The sequence below is a fragment of the Drosophila sulfurigaster genome, chromosome 3, assembly GCF_023558435.1.
Source record: "Drosophila sulfurigaster albostrigata strain 15112-1811.04 chromosome 3, ASM2355843v2, whole genome shotgun sequence".
Taxonomy (NCBI): Eukaryota; Metazoa; Arthropoda; class Insecta; order Diptera; family Drosophilidae; genus Drosophila; species Drosophila sulfurigaster.
This window is the reverse complement of record NC_084883.1, coordinates 27,130,907-27,148,356: the sequence shown is the minus strand read 5'-3', so window position 1 is coordinate 27,148,356 and position 17,450 is coordinate 27,130,907. Positions and strand designations below refer to the sequence as shown.

The window sequence follows — 17,450 nt, the reverse complement described above, 5'->3', positions numbered from 1 at the left end:
CTCGAATTGTAGATATTTTCACTCTCTCTCTTTGTTTGTTGTGTATAGTCAGCTGAGCGCCAGGGCTGAAGACGTTGCCCTATTGTTGACAACGTTGCCAGACCTCATTTAGTATGAGTGGCGCGCAAAGTAAAAAATTCAAAATACATTTGGATAGTTTATTGGCTAGTACAATAATATAAAAGAGTTTATAAATAAATCTAATCTTTGGCTTAGTAAAATACATAACATACATACACAATTGCGAGTAGAATACGAATCACGATTTTAATACAATTTTAGTTAGTCGTTATAGTAGTAGTAGGATATTTAAATGCTAAGCTAAAGGCTATGCGCCTGACTGGTGGCTATGGGAATGCCACGTTGATGCTGATGCTGTCCAACTCCTGCTGTTTCATAGGCGCAGCAGCCGTTCCCACTTCGCGACTGATCCAATTGCATACCCATATCAGATGGATACCAATGAGCATCCTGTAATTGGGTGTAGCTGGCGTCACTCACAAGCTGATGTTCATTACGTGGCGCCTTGGGATAAGATTGCGTCTGGGCAGTTTGCCAATCCATGCGCGTTGAGCTGAATGTGTGGTTCGAAGTGCGATTGTTACCATGCTGTTGCAAGTGCTGATGAAACTCAAAGGGCCAGCTCTGAAAAAGTAAATGATATTATAATGGTGATGTATTGCTGCCATGAACGTAAGCAATTGTGGGGCAACCGCATGGTTATAAATGGAACAATATAAAGACAAGCCATGGAAAAGCGACAGCGCCATTGTTTGTTTACACAGATTTGATTGTTTTTAGTGGCTCTTTAGAATGAGATGCAATGTTTTCATAGTTGAACAATAACAGCGTCGTTAACATATCTATAAAAACATAAACAGCTCAAACGAGACAAGAGACACTCATCGGCAGCTTCAACCGTTTGGTAGGGCAATGGGTTGCAACCAATTCCCATTCTCAGACCATCAGCCCATCAACTGTGAAGGCGGCGCGTGCGACTCGAGAAGAAATTAGGGTGCTGTGTTAGGATGTGCCTGACAAATACAAACAAAACATAGCCACCGCCATATGGGCACAAGACGCAGTTCGCAGTTCACAGGCCACAAATATTTGCTCAATTATTTTTCACGCATTCAATTCGAATGGGTAAACAATTTGTTTATTAGTTGAGAATTTCCTTTTCCATGTTCTTATGATTCATTTGCATTTGCTAAAGAGAATGTGACTATAATACATTTTGAAGTAAAGACTAAGAGAACACTTTTCGTTTAATTACGAGTACCAACTAAATATCAAAAATTGAAAAGAGTCGAAGACGACAGTTTTTCCCTTGGATGTCATTCACTTTGCTCGCTTCAAAGTCGACAATCTTTAAAAATATCACAAGAACAAGAAGAACTGGCGATGATGAAGAATAACCAATGTTCACCGCTCCCGCTCCCGTTGCCTGTGCTGCCCGTCTCCGTGTGAGTCTGTCACTCATATTTAGTATTTTTCGAAATTCACAAAAGTATCTAATTACAGGAAAGCAAAGACAAACTGAAATCACAAATTCTCATTTTAGTACTTGTCTGTATAGTGGGGGGCCCTACACCTATGCTTGTGAGTATGTATCCAAGGAAGGTACCAAAACACTTGAGCAGATGTTGCCCAACATATTGGAATATGTTAATACATGTCAGTCTATTGATTATACTCGATTTTACTTACAGCTGGAGATTACAATAATATTGAATATTGTTTTTAAAAGTTGGAAATTCATATTCCCGATTTTCGTCACCTTGCACTATTTATTTCCTTTTTATTGTAAGTAGTAAAATATTCAATTAAAATAAATCATTTACTTTTAATTGTGAAATTAATATTTAAATTTATCAGTGAGGCGTATAAATTTACTTATTGAAACTATAAAATTTCATAAAACAAAATAGATTTTTCAATTGATACATGATAATTTACGCAATTATCAAATATTTGTAGAAAAATTCAACGAATATTTCGAATAATATTTATCAAAATTCAAATAAAAAACGTTTCAATAAATTTAAAAAAAAACTGTTAAAATCAATCAAAGATGATTTTGAAACTATTTATAATACTAGATATAAAAGAAAGGTCGAGCTGTAAAGAATCGGATGCTATATAAATTGAGTATCTAAAAAATCAGCACTATATATCTGAACCTTTCCAAAATGCTTAATACAGCTTTTCCATACATTTAATTAGCTTTGCTATCGAAATATTAGGTAGCCCACATAATTATGAACCCTGTGTAAAACACGCATTTCAATTAGTATTCCGTTTCTCAGATCTAATGATATTTTAATTGGGTTAAATGCTAAGTGTCGCGCGACTGACACAAACTGGATGGATTTGAGCCTATCAACAACGATGTGCCTATCATGCGCAGATCTGCGCTGACACCTGCCACAGATTGACGCAGTCCAGCTGCCGCTGCTGCTGCTGCTGATGCTGATGCTACTGGCAACATGGTGGTGGCTAGCTATTAATACATAAGTAATTCCCGCCGATGTTAAGTGGTGCCACTGACATCACTTCCAGCTTGACACTTACCATGCCGAGATGTCCAGCATTGTGGAAATTAAAAGATGTCGCCGTTCCTCCGACGGCGGAGCTGTTGCTGCCATTGCAATCTGACGTTGTTGTCGCTGAATGCCTCGAGTCCAACAACTCAGCCATGGGATGACCGCTATGCGAATTGCCATTGCCCGTCTCGACGGCATTAATTAGCTGTTTAATGTAAAGCGTGGCCAGCCGCAAGGTGTCCAACTTGGAGAGCTTTGTGTCCGGCGGAATGTTGGGCAGCTTTGTCTTCAGTCTTCCATAGGCACTCGACAGCACACGCATTCGCATGCGTTCCCGTGCGTTTGCCGCATTGCGTTGCACCGGCGGCTGAGAGCCTAATTTTTTGATGGATGCTCAATTAGCCGCAGTTCCAAGCTGTACTACTCGTCGTATACTTACTTTGTGAACTAGCATCCTCATCGAAATCATCGTCGAACATATCCAAGGGGCTGGAAGATCGCTTTTTGCGTGGCATTTTTTAACAATTACACTTCACTTAAACACTTTTTCACTTTTCGATAAATAGTAGTGAATATTACTAATGCACGTAAGAATATATATACGTATCACTCGAGATCGAACCGTAGTAGCTTCTGTCGCTTCTATGACCGTTGCCGAGTACACATCAAATACTTCTGACTATTTCCCACAAGCGATTCTTCCTTTTTACCAGATTCTCCTCGACGAGCTCTCTTGCTCTCTTGCTGTTTGTCCCTCTCCCTCTCTCTCTCACTCTCGCCATATGGCCTATTTTTGGCACTTGGAGGCGTGCCTTGTGCCTTGTCTGGCGTACGCCGTAATATTGCGCTGCCTGCGGCTGCCTACAATTGGTGGAAGTGGCAAACACATGGTGCGATCTCACACGAGATTGGTCCAGCTGCTGGGCTGCCCCCGCTTCGCTCTTGTTTACGCGATCCTCACACACTCTGAGTGTGAATCTCAATCTTAAGGATGTCCACGGTGCGAACGCGAACGTAAACGCGTGCTACACGCAGCTGTAACCACCTGGTGCCTACATAGTGCCTAAATTTGATATCGTTGCTTAATCCAGCATAATCACTACCGCATCCGGATGCTCAACAATATGTGGCTCCCAAAATGCACGCGCCACTGACAAGAGCTGAACTTGACCCAACCTCCAAAGTTCAACAGCATCTTTAAAACGAGGGATCCTTAAGGACAAGATGACAGCTTTGACATTGAGATAAACCATCGACTAATATTGAGCAAATCCTAGACTAGCATAAATTGTACATTTTCTTATTTAAGTTCGTTATAAAATTCGACTAAAATACACTATTCAGATCGTAAAAGGATATTTATCTTTCTATCGGAACTACGGTTACATAGTAACATATTTGAAGAGAAAGTATAAACTATGTTTTTAGTAGTAGAAAATTATTTAATATATTCACAACTCTAGCATAAAGTGCACATTAACCTGATTTTGTTGGAAATAATGTAAAAAAAAAACGTTTTATTCAATTTATAAAAGATAAATTTTAAAAAGAAAAATTCTGAAAACCATAAATAAAATATCAGTGAGGAGTCCTTAAATAATCCTTCGACTAATATTAAGCAAATGCTATTTCGTAATTAAACTTTGTTGTTCCAAGAAAATAACATTTTTCGTCCAACTGGAGAAAGGTGGATCATCTTCTTGAAGTACTCATCTTCAGATTGGAACTCTCTCCCTTAGTATCTCTCATCCCAAGCCAGCAGGCAGCCTTATTCAAGTGCCTCGGGGAAAGCCATAAATTACACTGCGCTCAATTGTTCGGAGAAAGGCGAAGACTGTCTGCCTCAATGTCTGCTGTGGTTAACAGATCAATTAATTTTCGGACTGCAACTATTATGACATAATGCGTGAGGTTCCTCGAAGCGAACTCGCAGTACTCGTAATACAATCTGCCAGATAAATCCACCAGACACGCTGTCGCCGAATGGACAGGACAGTCTAGGGGTCTTAATTTCGTTAATTTGATAGAGTGAGTTGAGAACACTTTCTCATTGTATTGGTAGTTGGGACAGTGAACTAGCGAAGCTGATAAGGCAACTTAATTGCTTTTATCATCAGTGAAGCAAGTAAACCTTAAAGCTATTTTTATAAAATATGCGTCATTCTTGTTTATATTTCCATTGTCATTAAATACGTAAGTACAACTTTTGTATATTTGTGAATACTGTAGACTTATAGTGTGTGTGTAAGCTAGTTCCAGTCTAGGACGTTGCATTGGCTTGCTCTTGTGCCGCGTCAATGGTCACCGTGGAGGCTGTATTAGATGGACTTTGGAAATGCGAAATCACCAGTTCTTCCAAATTGAAATCAAACACGAATATACGTCGCAAGTCAGCCTTTAAACGACAAACGACGCCAGCAGAAGCAATGTTCCAGTTCCAGCAGATTAGATCACAGTTGAGAGCCTTGAGATCTCCTTGCAGTGAGATGATATTCTGTTTCCAAAGGGTTTAATTTAGTTCTAGACGATAAAGAAATTATTCTAGACTTACCATAGCAACTGTGTAATCAATCGAGTTGATCTCCTGTCCCTTGATTACAGCTAGCTGTATCTTGGTATCCTGTCGATTGATGAAGCGCACAACCTTCTCCTTGAGGAATTCAGCTGAAGCATAATCCAGTTTCTGTTTGACATCCACAAGAGCAACTTCATATCCATTGATCTGAAATATTCTTGGCTATAAAAGCTGTAGCTTGATAAACGAATGTCTTGCTACCTTCTCGAGAGTAATGACAATCTGTGGACGAGCGCTGCTATAGAGAATGGAGATGGTATTGGCGCCAATGCCACAAAGGATGCCATACTCCAGACTCCAAAAGAGACAGGTGAGAATAGTCACCAAGAAAGGGAAGAGATCGCGTTCTACAGGAAATAGTTGCGATGAAAAAGAAATTGGATTAAGCTGCTTCTACTCACTCTTCGATCGCCACATGTCCGGTACTTTCTCCAGCTCCACAAGCGAGATCATAGCCGCTATAATCAGCGCAGCCAGCGTAGTTTTGGGAATGAAATAAAAGGTCTGAGTAAGAAAGGCCAAAGCCATCAGAACCAAGGTGCCAGTCACAGCACCACCCAGAGGAGTCTGCACTCCACTTGCGTTATTGACAGCAGTTCGTGTAAAGGAACCAGTGACTGGCATGGAGAGCACAAAGCTGCCCATAATGTTGCACATGCCCAGCGCAATCATTTCCTGCGAAGCATCCACAATCTTGCCCTTGGCTGTCGACAAAATAAAGTGTTAAGAAATGGCAATCATTGTAGTCTTCGGAGTACTCACAAAATGCCTTGGAAATGGCCACAATCTCGAGTATGGCAATCATGGGTATGGAGCCCAAGGAAGCGCCCACTGTGCTAATCATTTCGCCAAAGGAAACGTACTCTCCATTCACAATGGTGCTAAAGGGAGGCGGGCGGAAGGGCGGCAGTCCGGCGGTGATGTCACCCGTGACCCGGAAGGGTTGAGTGCCATCGCGACTTAGAATGTAAGCGAGGAAGGTGCCAAAGATGACGACGAGCGCATTGCGGGAGAGCGAGAGATACTTCCAAATGAGCCTGTGACCCCATTTGATCTTCGTCAATTGCTGCAAAGCATAGCAAATTATAAGCAACGATTGAAGCAGAGATTCTTCAGCTTGTGTCTTACCTTCATGAGCAGCAGGAAGACCAAGGAGCAGACGCCCAGCAAGGCATCCCAATTTATTATGGAGGGCAGGTGTGTGAATAAGTTTTTCCACGCAGGCAACAGATCATTCGAGTCACCTGCAGGAAAATGATAAGATTGAATTTAGCACTAGGAATAGTAATTTAATTAAATCATAATTAAAAATAAAATTATTAATTAAATCTGCGTACACGAAGCGGTTAAAATAATCTTTAAGTTTAGTCTTTTTTCAAATATTTCAAATTTCTCTCAACGAAATCTTAACGGATTATCTATTTTGCTTTAATTTTAGCTTTGGCCATCTTACTTAAGATTGATAATTCCATTAGTCATGATTTTATTTCTATTGATTGTCAGTACCATACTTTAAGGGATCTCAGCTTTTATGATCTCAGACCACAATATATGTTAGTAGTAAATCAAGATAATTGACCATAATGAACTGGTTTACGGGGCTTAGCTGATAAGCTTTCGACAAATATGTAGAGATGGGCGATGAAACTCACTAAATAGTCCAAACAGATTGTTTATCTGAGCACTGCCAATTGTTATGGCAGCCGCCATGGTGAAGCCGGTTATAACCGGTATCGATATGAAGCGCACCAGCACGCCCATATTGAGTAATCCCAGCAAGAGGATGATGGAACCGGCCAGAAAGCAAACGAGCACAGCATAATCCGGACTGATTTCGGCATACTGATTCACCATCAGCGCCATGATGGCAGTTGTAGCTGTCGAAAGAATCAATTAGAAATGGTGTCAAGATAACATAATTATATGCTAGTTAGTGGCTTACCTATGGTGACATCCTTACAGGAACCAAACACAATGTACATGAAGCAGCCCATGAAGGCGGAGTACAAGCCATACTGTGGCTGCAATCCAGCCACAGTACCATAGGCAATCGCTTGTGGTATCGTTGTAAGTCCCACCGTAAAGCCGGCTATGAAATCCTGCACCAGATACGCGGCTCGATAGCGGGGCAGCCACGTTAGGATGGGAAACTTGTTCGTTATGGTCGAGGGACGACACAGCTTGCGATTTGTATCGCGAAGCAACGAGCCCACATCGGGCATTTGTTCTCGATAGAGATTATCTGCGAAATTCGAAATTGTGAAATGCATTCTCAATTTGTTTACAGCGTCAAATGCGTTAATGTTGTTGATAACCTCCCATGCCAAACACTCATTCACACAGTCAAGTTCGAATCCGAATCATAAATTTAATAATATTGCCTGGTAGCAACGAGCTAAGACAACATACACTCTAAAGCATATGGACGCTATATAACCCTGAGATAAGACCCATATATAGTGCGAGTGCGAGCTTGCGGACTTGATTGTTGCTTTGTTTATTGTCCGCACGTAGTTCGTATCAAGCTGCTGTAATTGCTGGGAAAACCAGAAGAAATTTTCAGCTTTCTGAATTTTAATAGAGCTCCCCAATAAAGTTTACCTAATTATCTGAAATTTCTGTAAAACCTTACCACATACAATGAGCTCGGAAGTTTGGCGAGTTATTCGAGTTCGCAAACAACATCTGCTACTTTGTTTAATTACTTGGATTATATGACGATTTTATAAGTATATACTTTACTGATCTCACAAGTTTGATCAATGGCCAGTCGCTTTCTAACTGGCAGCGCAACAGCTAAAAGAAATAATGAGAGCACGGGATTTGAGAGTGCTAAACTGCCTGACACCCTGTAACATAGTTGCTTGATAGATCCAGCAAAACCTTTAAACCTTTAAAGATGCGTCATTGAATATATTATGTATTAAATTGCAATTCTCAATTTGGAAGTTTATGCATCATGTTACTAAAGAAAAATTCCACTATGAAAACTTGCTGTATAGCATTTCCATTTCTTATAACAAGAGAATCATTTGTATAAAAATTTATGATTGAAAACTGGGTAAGTATTTTTAATTGTTCCTTACTCAAATACATACATTGATAGACCTGATGCAATTTTTATCGAACAAATATATTTTTTAAAATATATGTATATATACAGAATATATAAATATGTTTTTTTTTATTTTAAATGATTAAAATCAAACTGTTCAATTTAATTGATTAATAATAAAAAAATAAATTAATTAATAAATAGTAATTTTTATCAAATTATGATCTCATGCTTGATTTTAATTGTAATTTTGAGCTATAAAATATTAGAGCTGATGTAGTTATTATCAAACAATAAATGTACACATGTACACATTAATTTAAATTTTCTATTATTTATTTATAATAGTATAAATTTAAGAAAAACATATTATTTTACCTTAAAAAACGTTCAAGACAGAAAATCTACTAAATGAAGCATACAACATACGTTTCTTCATACGCCAAAGGGCAGATTCCAAATTAACTACCTATTTCCAAAAAAGTGAAGTTGCATCAAGCTTAGCAACCTGTTTGCTCTGCTAAGTATGGGGTATCGCTGTCATCAGCGAGCGGGAACTCCCGCAGTCGAAGCGAGCAGCAAACTCGAAGCGAATGCAACGCCGCAATGTTAAATTAAAAATTCAAAGACTCACCGTCATTATAATCGGCTCTCATCACGGCTGTTATTATTTAATATTATGTATTATTATTATTTTGTAGCTCTCTGCGTTTTATTGTAATTTCCTCGATATCGAGCTCGAGCTCAAGTTCGAGTTATTTTCCGTGTTAAATTACAATCACGCGGCTGAATGAACAATACGTCCGCTCAGTGTGCTGCTCCAGACTCGAATGTGGCGCTCTAATCGCTTGCCCAGTCACATTACCCAGCACAAACGCACACACACAAATGAACACTCAACTCTCAGATACAATATATGTACGCTCTCCAAGCAAACCATATATGATTTGCGAGTTTGATTATCATCACGTTATCTGGCGATTTACAATTACGCCGCTCTTGGGCAGCGATAACAAATTTGCCGAATAGAAAGATGCAGATTGTAATTAAACGCCAATAAAAATAAAAATTGTAATTAATTAATAATGCCTCTTCATACATATGATACTATATATTCTAATTGTTTACTATTTGGCTGTGGGGTCGCTTTCGCTGCTCTGCCAGAGCTTCAGATTCTCCTTACAACCCAATGAGCCGGTGGCAATTAGATTCTGGCTGGGATGACAGTCGACACAGATGACCACCTCCGAGTGAGCCTCAAGCTTCTGAACCAGCTCCTTGCGCTGCAGACTCCAGATGTGCAGAGAATGATCCTCGCTACCCGACACAATCCACATGCCTGCCGTAACCGAAAAGTTCGCCGAGATGCAGTAGTTGAGATTGATGTGACCCTTGTAGACGCGGAGACATTTCGGCTTCTGGAAGCTCCACAATTTGATCTGACTGTTCAGATAGGCAGCGAGTATATAGCGGCCATTGGGAGCAAACTTCACATAGCCCACCGGCGAATTATCCTCATCGATCAGTGTTTTTTGCAACACTCCACTTATGGTGTCCCAAATGCGCACCAGACCATCAAAGCTGCCGGTCACAAAGAGACTGCCGTCACGATTAAAGTCCAGCGTTGTAATGGGATCCATGTGGGCAGGCACAATCTTAAGCGTTTTGCCATTCCGCACATCCCACAGGCGAACAGTGCAATCCAAACTGCTGGATGCAATCAGATTGCCCTGCGGATTCATACTACAGGCAAACACTTGTTTCCAATGTCCTTGCATTGTCCTCACGCATTGCCCACTCAATGGATCCCAGAGCCTAATGCATTTGTCATCGCTGCAGCTGATCAAGTAATCACCATCGGGCGACCAGGTGATATCATTAATGCCCATCGTATGTCCCTCAAAACTCTTGGTCGTCTGTCCCGTTCTCACGTCCCACAGCTTCACCAGGCGATCGCACGATGCACTGGCTAGCCAATCCCCGGTTGGACTGAATCTCAAAGCACTCAAGAAACACTTGTGACCCTCCAGTGTGAGCTTCAATGAATAACCAGGAGAAGTAATCGTCGTCTTGTTGCTCTTCGATTCATTGTTGGGATTGGACTCATTAAGTGGCAATGGTTGCTTGAATGCTTCCTGCGCGCCACTGGCAACAGTAGCCGTAGAAGCCTCCTGCTTTATAATTGCAGACATTACACCGAAAGGATGACGAAGAAAAAAGAAGTGACTTTTGCAGGCATACAAATTGACAAGTGACAGCTTTCAATCTGCAATCGAGTTGGAGCTGCCAACATGGATGCCTTGATAATCGATAAAGACTCAACTCGAGTAGTTGCTACCCTGTAAGCAATTAGCAGAGTTTAAGGCAAATCAATTTGCAACTTTTAATGATTTTCTTAACATGCTGAAAGTTAAATTTATTTGTATAAAAGAAGTGGTACAAAATAATTAAAATCAAATAAATTGGAAAACTAGAAATGCAAAAATGTTCTCTAAAACGAACAATTCTATAGACTTAGTTTAGGAGTTGTAAAATAGTTAATTCTAAAATGTATAATTATCAATGATCTCATAACAATTACACCCAACTTTACAGGGTATTCAGAGCGTGTGCCTTGCGCATGCCGTCTGTCCAAAAATGATAGACGTAAATCATAAAATGTATACACTTGTACTTAATAATGCAAACAGCGATAATTAATTTGTTGCTTGGGGTAGTTGAGGCGTCCTATTGACACAACTTGTTGACCGTGCCAGGCCAGACATGTTAAGCAAAGATTAAATAATCGCATTGACACAAAGTTGTGGCAAATGCGACACATTCTTTGGGGAAAAACAAGTCATCGAACTCTGCAAATCAGTTTGTTTGCAATACTATTTTCGATTGGCTTGGATTGTTTATTTCGCTTTAAAGAAGGATGCAATACTCTTGCTGCCCTTGGCACCTTTGGCCAGCGCCTTCTCTTTGGCTGTCATAGTGCGTTCCTTGAGGGGTGCAGGCGTTTGTGGCGACGTAACAGATTCTTTGGCGTCGTCACTGTCCAGCAGACTGCTGTTTCGCAGCTTGCTGGCTGCATCTTCACCATTGGCAAGTTTAATCTTCTTGCTGTTAGCACTTTGCTGGCCTTGCTGGGACTTACGCTTCTGTGCGGTGCTCTTCTCTTCGACCAATGCCTGGATCTCACTTGGTATGTGCAGATAGCGTGTAAGTTCCTCGTGCAAGTCTGCATCCAGATAGCGACCAACGTAATCGCAAGCCATGCGCATGTAATCCATTTCATTGACATCGGTCTCCGTCACCAACTTTTCGCTGCGCACATAATTCTCTGACTTGGCGCCAAGACCACAATGTACTTGCTTTGCCTTCAGCACTGCAACTATTCCACGTGTCTTTAACGCCAGCCAGGCGAGCGTTCGCTCCGCATTGTATTTGTAGAAAATCAAATCGCCCGAAACTTTTACATCGGACACACACTTTAAGCTGGTGGCGTTGGTAAATTTCGTAAGTAGGCGGTTGACACTGGCATCGGACTCATCAACGCCAATACTGTCCAGCGACATGGCGCGTTGCGAGCAATGCTTGCGAAGATGATGCAAGGCCAAAAGCGTGGTATCAAATGGTGTGGTCATGTATGTGCGACCATTTGAACAGACTTCATTATTTAGCAGCCAGCTGCGTCGCGGTTCCGCATACTCCAGAACCTCCATTATGTGGCGATCTTGATGCGTTATAAACCAAGCAAGCTGTCCTTTGCCTGGATGATAAAACCGCTCCAGGCGCATTCGTTGTTCCCCATCGTCCGCTTGCAACAAGTTGTCGGCGATGTAAAATACTATCTTTACAGCACTCACTGTTGACTTTTGGGGCACCGCATCTGGATCCGGCTTTGGTTTGGTGGAACGCGTCGCTTTTTTACTCATATCGACCGTTAATTTGTTAAAACTCAGAGACTTGCTAGCGCAAACAGAGCTCCCGCCTTTATTGCAGTTTTTTTTTTTTTTTTGAGTTTTAAGTTACCACCCGACCCATGGGCAGGGGGGAATTATTTGGCCGCTCCCTAAGCACCCGACCGAGAACTGGTCGATGCCTTTATAAGGTGAAAAACGCCACGAAGAATTGATTGAAGTGTTCAATCAGAGGTCCAAATTTGTTTCTTTTATGAAGTCTATGATGGTTTTAATGTGCTCGACATTTCCTTCCTTCAAGAGAGCGTGAATGTTGTTGTGTTTCCCTAGTGTTGGGTAACGTTGGCGTACAGTATCGTATTTTGAACAGCTGAGGATTGCATGTGAAGCGTTATCGATAGCTCCACAAGTATCGCACAAGTCGTCCAACGTGACATGCATTTTGAAAAGAGTGGCCTTATCGAAGCCGTTACCACTTAATAAGCGATTGATCGTTTTTATGTCTTTTGGTTTCATATTGAATTTATTGTTAGAAAACCAGGGTTTCTTGATTAAAACTGGGAAGATGTCACAGAAACCTCGAGGTTTGCGAGCTACGAAGGAGTTGTACTCCTCTTCCCATTCCAGTTTAATGCGTTTGTATATCTCGTTGATTGCGTCTTTGACTGACCAGTTTAGCAATGTGAAGCTGCCTTCTGTGGGTGCGTTTTTGGCTGCATTATCGGCTATTGTGTTTTGTGGGATATTGGAGTGTCCCGGAATGTAATGAATTTCTATGGACTTTAGATGGTGATGCCGGTTTATTTTTTCAATGATGCTGGCTGCAATATGGTTGTCGTGGATTGTTTTGCATAGGTTGATAATGCTATTTTTGCTGTCCGTAAGAATAGCAACTCGAGGAAGATTGTTGAATAAGGCGAAGTCAAGTGCTTTGTCAATTGCAAGGAGTTCGGCAGAGAGTGAAGACAGTACTTTGTCTGTGTAATAACTGGCTATGTGCTTTGACCTCTCGTGCAAAAAGGCTGCACTCGAATGTGTTCTTGTAACAGATCCGTCCGTAAAAAATAGCTCAAAATTATTGTTTTTTAAATGTGCAATTTTTTCATTAAATAGAAGGAGAATACTAGAATTGCAAATTGATTTTTTGTTCTTTGCGGAACCTTTAAAAAAGTCAGTAAAGCCGGTCAGTTTTTTGCAATGGATAACAGAGGATTCGATTCCCTCGATATGCTCAAGCACGTCTGCGAACTGTCTGTATGTTTTTGTGTAACTTGTGTTTATGTGGGGACTGACACATATTGTTTTTCTTGCGGGGAGGTTTAAGGCAAAGACTTTAACCAGTTCCTTTGCAGTTGTGAATTTGTAGCGATAGATTGGAGGCAATTCAGCAGCCAGATGGTAAATTATTGGGACGGGTGTGCATTTTATGAGTCCCAGCGCTTTTCTTAACTGGCAATTTGCGTGGCTTTGAATCTTGGACAAAGCTGATTTGCTGAGGTTGCTGAATGAAGAGCATGCATATTCCAATTTGCTTCTCATGTATGCCTTGTAAAGGGTTAGGCTTTGTGACGGATGAATGCCGAAACGACAGCCGCTTAGAAGCCGAAGGAAAGTACACGCTTTTGATGTCTCAGAGATCGTTTGGTCAATGTGCGCTGACGAGGAGCTTGACGCTGACACGACTCTGCCAAGGTATTTAATTTGGCTGACTTCTTTTATAGGCCTATTTTGATGGAAAATGGGTAGGGGTCTTCTCTGAGTGCTAAAGTGAATGACGTTGGACTTGGCTGCGTTGAATTGAAGGTCTAGGCTATTGCAAACAATTTGAAATTCATTTATCTTTTGTTGAAGTAGGTCGGATGCTGAATTGAAATCTTTGTGAAAGCAAATTAAAAAGAAATCGTCTGCGTATTGAAAAAGTGTGCAATTTGGGCCATTTAGATCGTGGAGTCCTGCCGTGTACAAATTAAACAGAGTTGGACTAAGGCAGCTACCCTGACACACACCTTTACCAATTGTAACTTCACAATTTCCCTTGACTAGCGTCCTCCTGCGTAAAAAGCTAGCAATCCACTCGACCAAATGCCTATCAAAACCTAGTTCGTTTAGCTTACACTGGAGGATGTCTATGTTTACACAGTCAAAAGCTTTTTTTAGGTCTAGACATGCTGCTAAAACTTGATACTGCTTGGACTTCAGTGATTGAACTTTATTTATTAGATCATTGATGCACAAGGCTGTAGATCTCTGGCGGCGAAAAGCGTATGATCTTTCTGGGATTATTGAATTCGCGCGAATATGCTCCTCCATTCTTTGTTTCACTAGCCCCTCTAGTATTTTAAAAGGGACACTCAATAGGCAAATCGGTCTGTAGTTGCTTACTATTGAGGTGTCCATACCTTTTTTAGGGATGGGGACTACTCCAATCTTTCTCCAGCTTTCAAGAATGACACCCATGGACCATTTCTTGTTTAGCATCTCCAGAAAACAGCATTTCCTTCTGTGATCCAGCTTTTGGATCATTTTGTATGAAATGCCATCAAGACCTCTGGCAGAGTTGGGATTTCTAGCATTAACAAATTCATTGAAGTCCGATAAGTCGAAGGGTAGATTATGAGGGTCTGTGTCTCCTACGCCGTTACTAACTATTTGGGGGCACATAGGTCTTGTGGTGTCTACTACACTTTGAAGAAAGTTTTGATCCTCTTCTTCCGTCCATTTGTTACCAATTCTTTTAACTTTTTTGTAGTTTTTTATATTTTTAATTTTAGCCCAAACATTTGAAGCTGAGGAAAAATCGTTCACAAATTCTTGGAAGCTGGACTTTCTGCGATTTTTGACTAGATTTTGAAAATTTCTATCTGCTTCAAAAGCTTTCAGTGCGTCTTCTCTCTTTTTTGTGCTGTTAAACTTTTTCCTGCAAGCATTTCTTAATCTAAACAACCTGTCTACTTCTGAGTCCCACCATTTCTTTGGCTTGTATCTATTTTCTGAACTAATTATAATAGTGTGCTGCTTTGTGAGTTTTTTAACACTCACGCTTAGGTCCTCTAGGCTGGTGAATTCACACTCAGCGAAGGCATCTGCGATTTTGTTATGTAAAACTTTGCTATGTGATGTCGCTGTGGGAAGATTGTCAAAGCAGATGAATATTGGGAAATGGGGGCTGTTTGTAATGCGCACATCGTGCGCTGACCATCTAATATTGCTTGCTCTTGAGTTGGTAAACGCTAGATCTAAGACGGAGGATTGGTTTACGCTACGGGAAAATGTGGGGGAACCATCATTTAGGCAAATAAAGCCCGCGTCCATGGCAGCATCTTCCACAAGTTGGCCTTTGGAGTTAGAGCTTGGGCTACCCCAGGATGTTGACTTGGCGTTTATGTCTCCCGCGACTAGAGAAGGGTTATTAAGACCTGCTGCAAATTGAAAAATATACTGCAAACCAAGTCCAACGTCCGCAGCTGAGGTGGAGGGGGAGGAATAGATACTAAAGATATTTAGATTGTGTTTCAAATTTAGCGTTTGAATTCCAACGCATTCGATTTTGGTAATGGGATTTAGTATCTTAAAAGTTATGTTGCTTCTAATGTATATTCCTACCCCTCCATATCCGTCTTCCCTAGGCTTGCAATAAAATTTGTAATCAGGTATGCTACAATCGCTGTTGTCCATAACCCAGATTTCAGAAATAATAGCTATGTCTATGTTGTTGTTGTCAAGGTACATATATAGAAGTTGTTTGTTGTTGTTGTAGGTCAGGCTTTGGATGTTGAATTGGAGGATCTTCATAATGATAGGACGTTTCCAAGAGAGGGTTGGCTAGCTATTTTATATGCATCTATCTCTGCGTTGGCTGAATTTATAAAATCTCTAAGCTCCACGAGAAAAGCTGAAAATAGACTGGTTGTGGTGTCCTCTCTGCACTCGGTTACAAATGCAGCAATTTTAGTGCCTAACTGACTGAGTTTCTCCTCAGCAAAGAAGTGGGTCGGGCTGGCTGCTCTCACTGGTGTAGGATTTGAAAAGGATTGAACTGGCGTACTCTGAAGAGAAGAATTTGAGGATCTGGCTGATCTAGGGTTGCCTATTTGCTTGGGAAGCTGTGGGAAGTTCAACGCATCGAGCGGAGGGGGTGAAGCTTTCTGAAAAATGGAGGGGAATTTAGTTTTTGCATCCTTTCTAGACATATTTTCGGAAGCCATTATTTTTTTTATCGAATATTCTTTTATCCTCGCCGGACAATTTGGGTCAGTCGCCACATGCTGCTCCTTGCAGTTGACGCATGAGGTTGGGCCGCAAGGATCCTGCTTGTCATGTGCAAGTCCGCACCTGAAACATCTGGCCTTGCTCTTGCAGTGTTTAGCCAGGTGGCCAAACCGGAAGCAGCAAAAACACTGGCAAAAATATATGAACGGCTGAACAGACAGTCTAGAGTACATAAGCTTTATCTCTTTAGGAATCTCTGCTCCATTGAACCACAGTTTTACTCGTCCAGTCGGGATAAGCTGTCCGTCAATTCGAGATTTTTTCATAATGCGTTCGACTTGGTCTATTGTGATGTCAGATTTAATGTTTTTTAAAATGTCGGAATCTGAAAGGTTTAAAGGGATATTGAAAATAATGCCAGCCGTGTTTACTAGGTGGCGAGGGATCTTCGGCTCGTAGCAGCCTGCAAGTAAATCGCCACAGTAAGCCAAGTTATTAGCGGCCTGCGCCGAGTTGCAAACGACTTTGCACCGTCCGTACCCCATCTTCCTAATCTCCTCTATGCCCTCTATTTCTTTTGACGACAGAAAAGCCGCCAGCTCGATGGAGTTTATGGCTCCGCTATTTCCATTTAAATTTTTTTCAAGATATACCGCGTAAGGGCCCTTGTGGTTTTCGTTGTAAGAGTATCCATTTACATTTTCTTTGCTAGTTCCGTCATCCATGGTGATTGTTGGTGTTTTTGCCTTTTCCGTTTTATTCTTCTTTGTTGTTTTGTCCGTTATTTCTGAGCGCGTGGCTTCAGAGCTGGTCATACTTTTTTTATTGGTTTCTTTTGCAGTGTTCATTTTGTTGGATTTGCTTTCCAATTTTGAATTATTTATTTTTGAAGAAGAAGCCGAATTGATTGAAGTGGCAGTTGTTCGCCTGGTGGCGATTCTCCCACTTGAGTTGGACGTGCTGGCCATGATCGCGCCTACAAATTCTCCTATTCCCCTTGTGCCTGTGGGCTAGAGAAAATAGTGGGAAAGTAGGGGAAAAAACCGCTGAAATGATCGAAATGGGCTGAAAAGGGACCGAAAGAAAAGGCGTCCGCGCAAGATGAAAGCTAAACGGAGACTGCTTTATTGCAGTTTGTTATTGTTTTGATCGGCAATGTT

At 41.1% G+C, this 17,450-nt stretch overlaps 5 protein-coding genes across 5 annotated transcripts; all 5 read right to left on the bottom strand.

Moving 5' to 3' along the window:
- Nucleotides 1–56: 56 nt before the first annotated feature.
- On the bottom strand, nucleotides 57–4,010 carry LOC133845552 (uncharacterized). The gene is made up of 3 exons (XM_062280033.1): nucleotides 2,986–4,010; nucleotides 2,575–2,921; nucleotides 57–645 (listed from the first exon to the last, which is right to left on the bottom strand). The coding sequence occupies exons 1-3, from the start codon at nucleotides 3,059–3,061 to the stop codon at nucleotides 322–324; spliced, it is 747 nt and encodes a 248-aa protein (XP_062136017.1). The 5' UTR covers nucleotides 3,062–4,010; the 3' UTR covers nucleotides 57–321.
- A 673-nt stretch (nucleotides 4,011–4,683) lies between these two features.
- On the bottom strand, nucleotides 4,684–9,011 carry LOC133845549 (sodium-independent sulfate anion transporter). The gene is made up of 9 exons (XM_062280030.1): nucleotides 8,811–9,011; nucleotides 7,064–7,363; nucleotides 6,774–6,998; nucleotides 6,250–6,365; nucleotides 5,884–6,187; nucleotides 5,523–5,825; nucleotides 5,323–5,468; nucleotides 5,098–5,268; nucleotides 4,684–5,040 (listed from the first exon to the last, which is right to left on the bottom strand). The coding sequence occupies exons 1-9, from the start codon at nucleotides 8,830–8,832 to the stop codon at nucleotides 4,807–4,809; spliced, it is 1,821 nt and encodes a 606-aa protein (XP_062136014.1). The 5' UTR covers nucleotides 8,833–9,011; the 3' UTR covers nucleotides 4,684–4,806.
- A 292-nt stretch (nucleotides 9,012–9,303) lies between these two features.
- On the bottom strand, nucleotides 9,304–10,368 carry LOC133839983 (WD repeat-containing protein 5). Its single transcript, XM_062271637.1, has one exon. It carries the CDS (start codon nucleotides 10,366–10,368, stop codon nucleotides 9,304–9,306), a length of 1,065 nt encoding a protein of 354 aa, XP_062127621.1.
- Nucleotides 10,369–10,834: 466 nt separating this feature from the next.
- On the bottom strand, nucleotides 10,835–12,579 carry LOC133845551 (ribonuclease H2 subunit B). The gene has a single exon (XM_062280032.1). It carries the CDS (start codon nucleotides 12,094–12,096, stop codon nucleotides 11,074–11,076), a length of 1,023 nt encoding a protein of 340 aa, XP_062136016.1. The 5' UTR covers nucleotides 12,097–12,579; the 3' UTR covers nucleotides 10,835–11,073.
- A 2,552-nt stretch (nucleotides 12,580–15,131) lies between these two features.
- On the bottom strand, nucleotides 15,132–17,406 carry LOC133839982 (uncharacterized). Its single transcript, XM_062271635.1, has 2 exons — nucleotides 16,092–17,406; nucleotides 15,132–15,203 (listed from the first exon to the last, which is right to left on the bottom strand). Exons 1-2 carry the CDS (start codon nucleotides 17,256–17,258, stop codon nucleotides 15,132–15,134), a joined length of 1,239 nt encoding a protein of 412 aa, XP_062127619.1. The 5' UTR covers nucleotides 17,259–17,406.
- Between the last annotated feature and the right edge of the window lie 44 nt (nucleotides 17,407–17,450).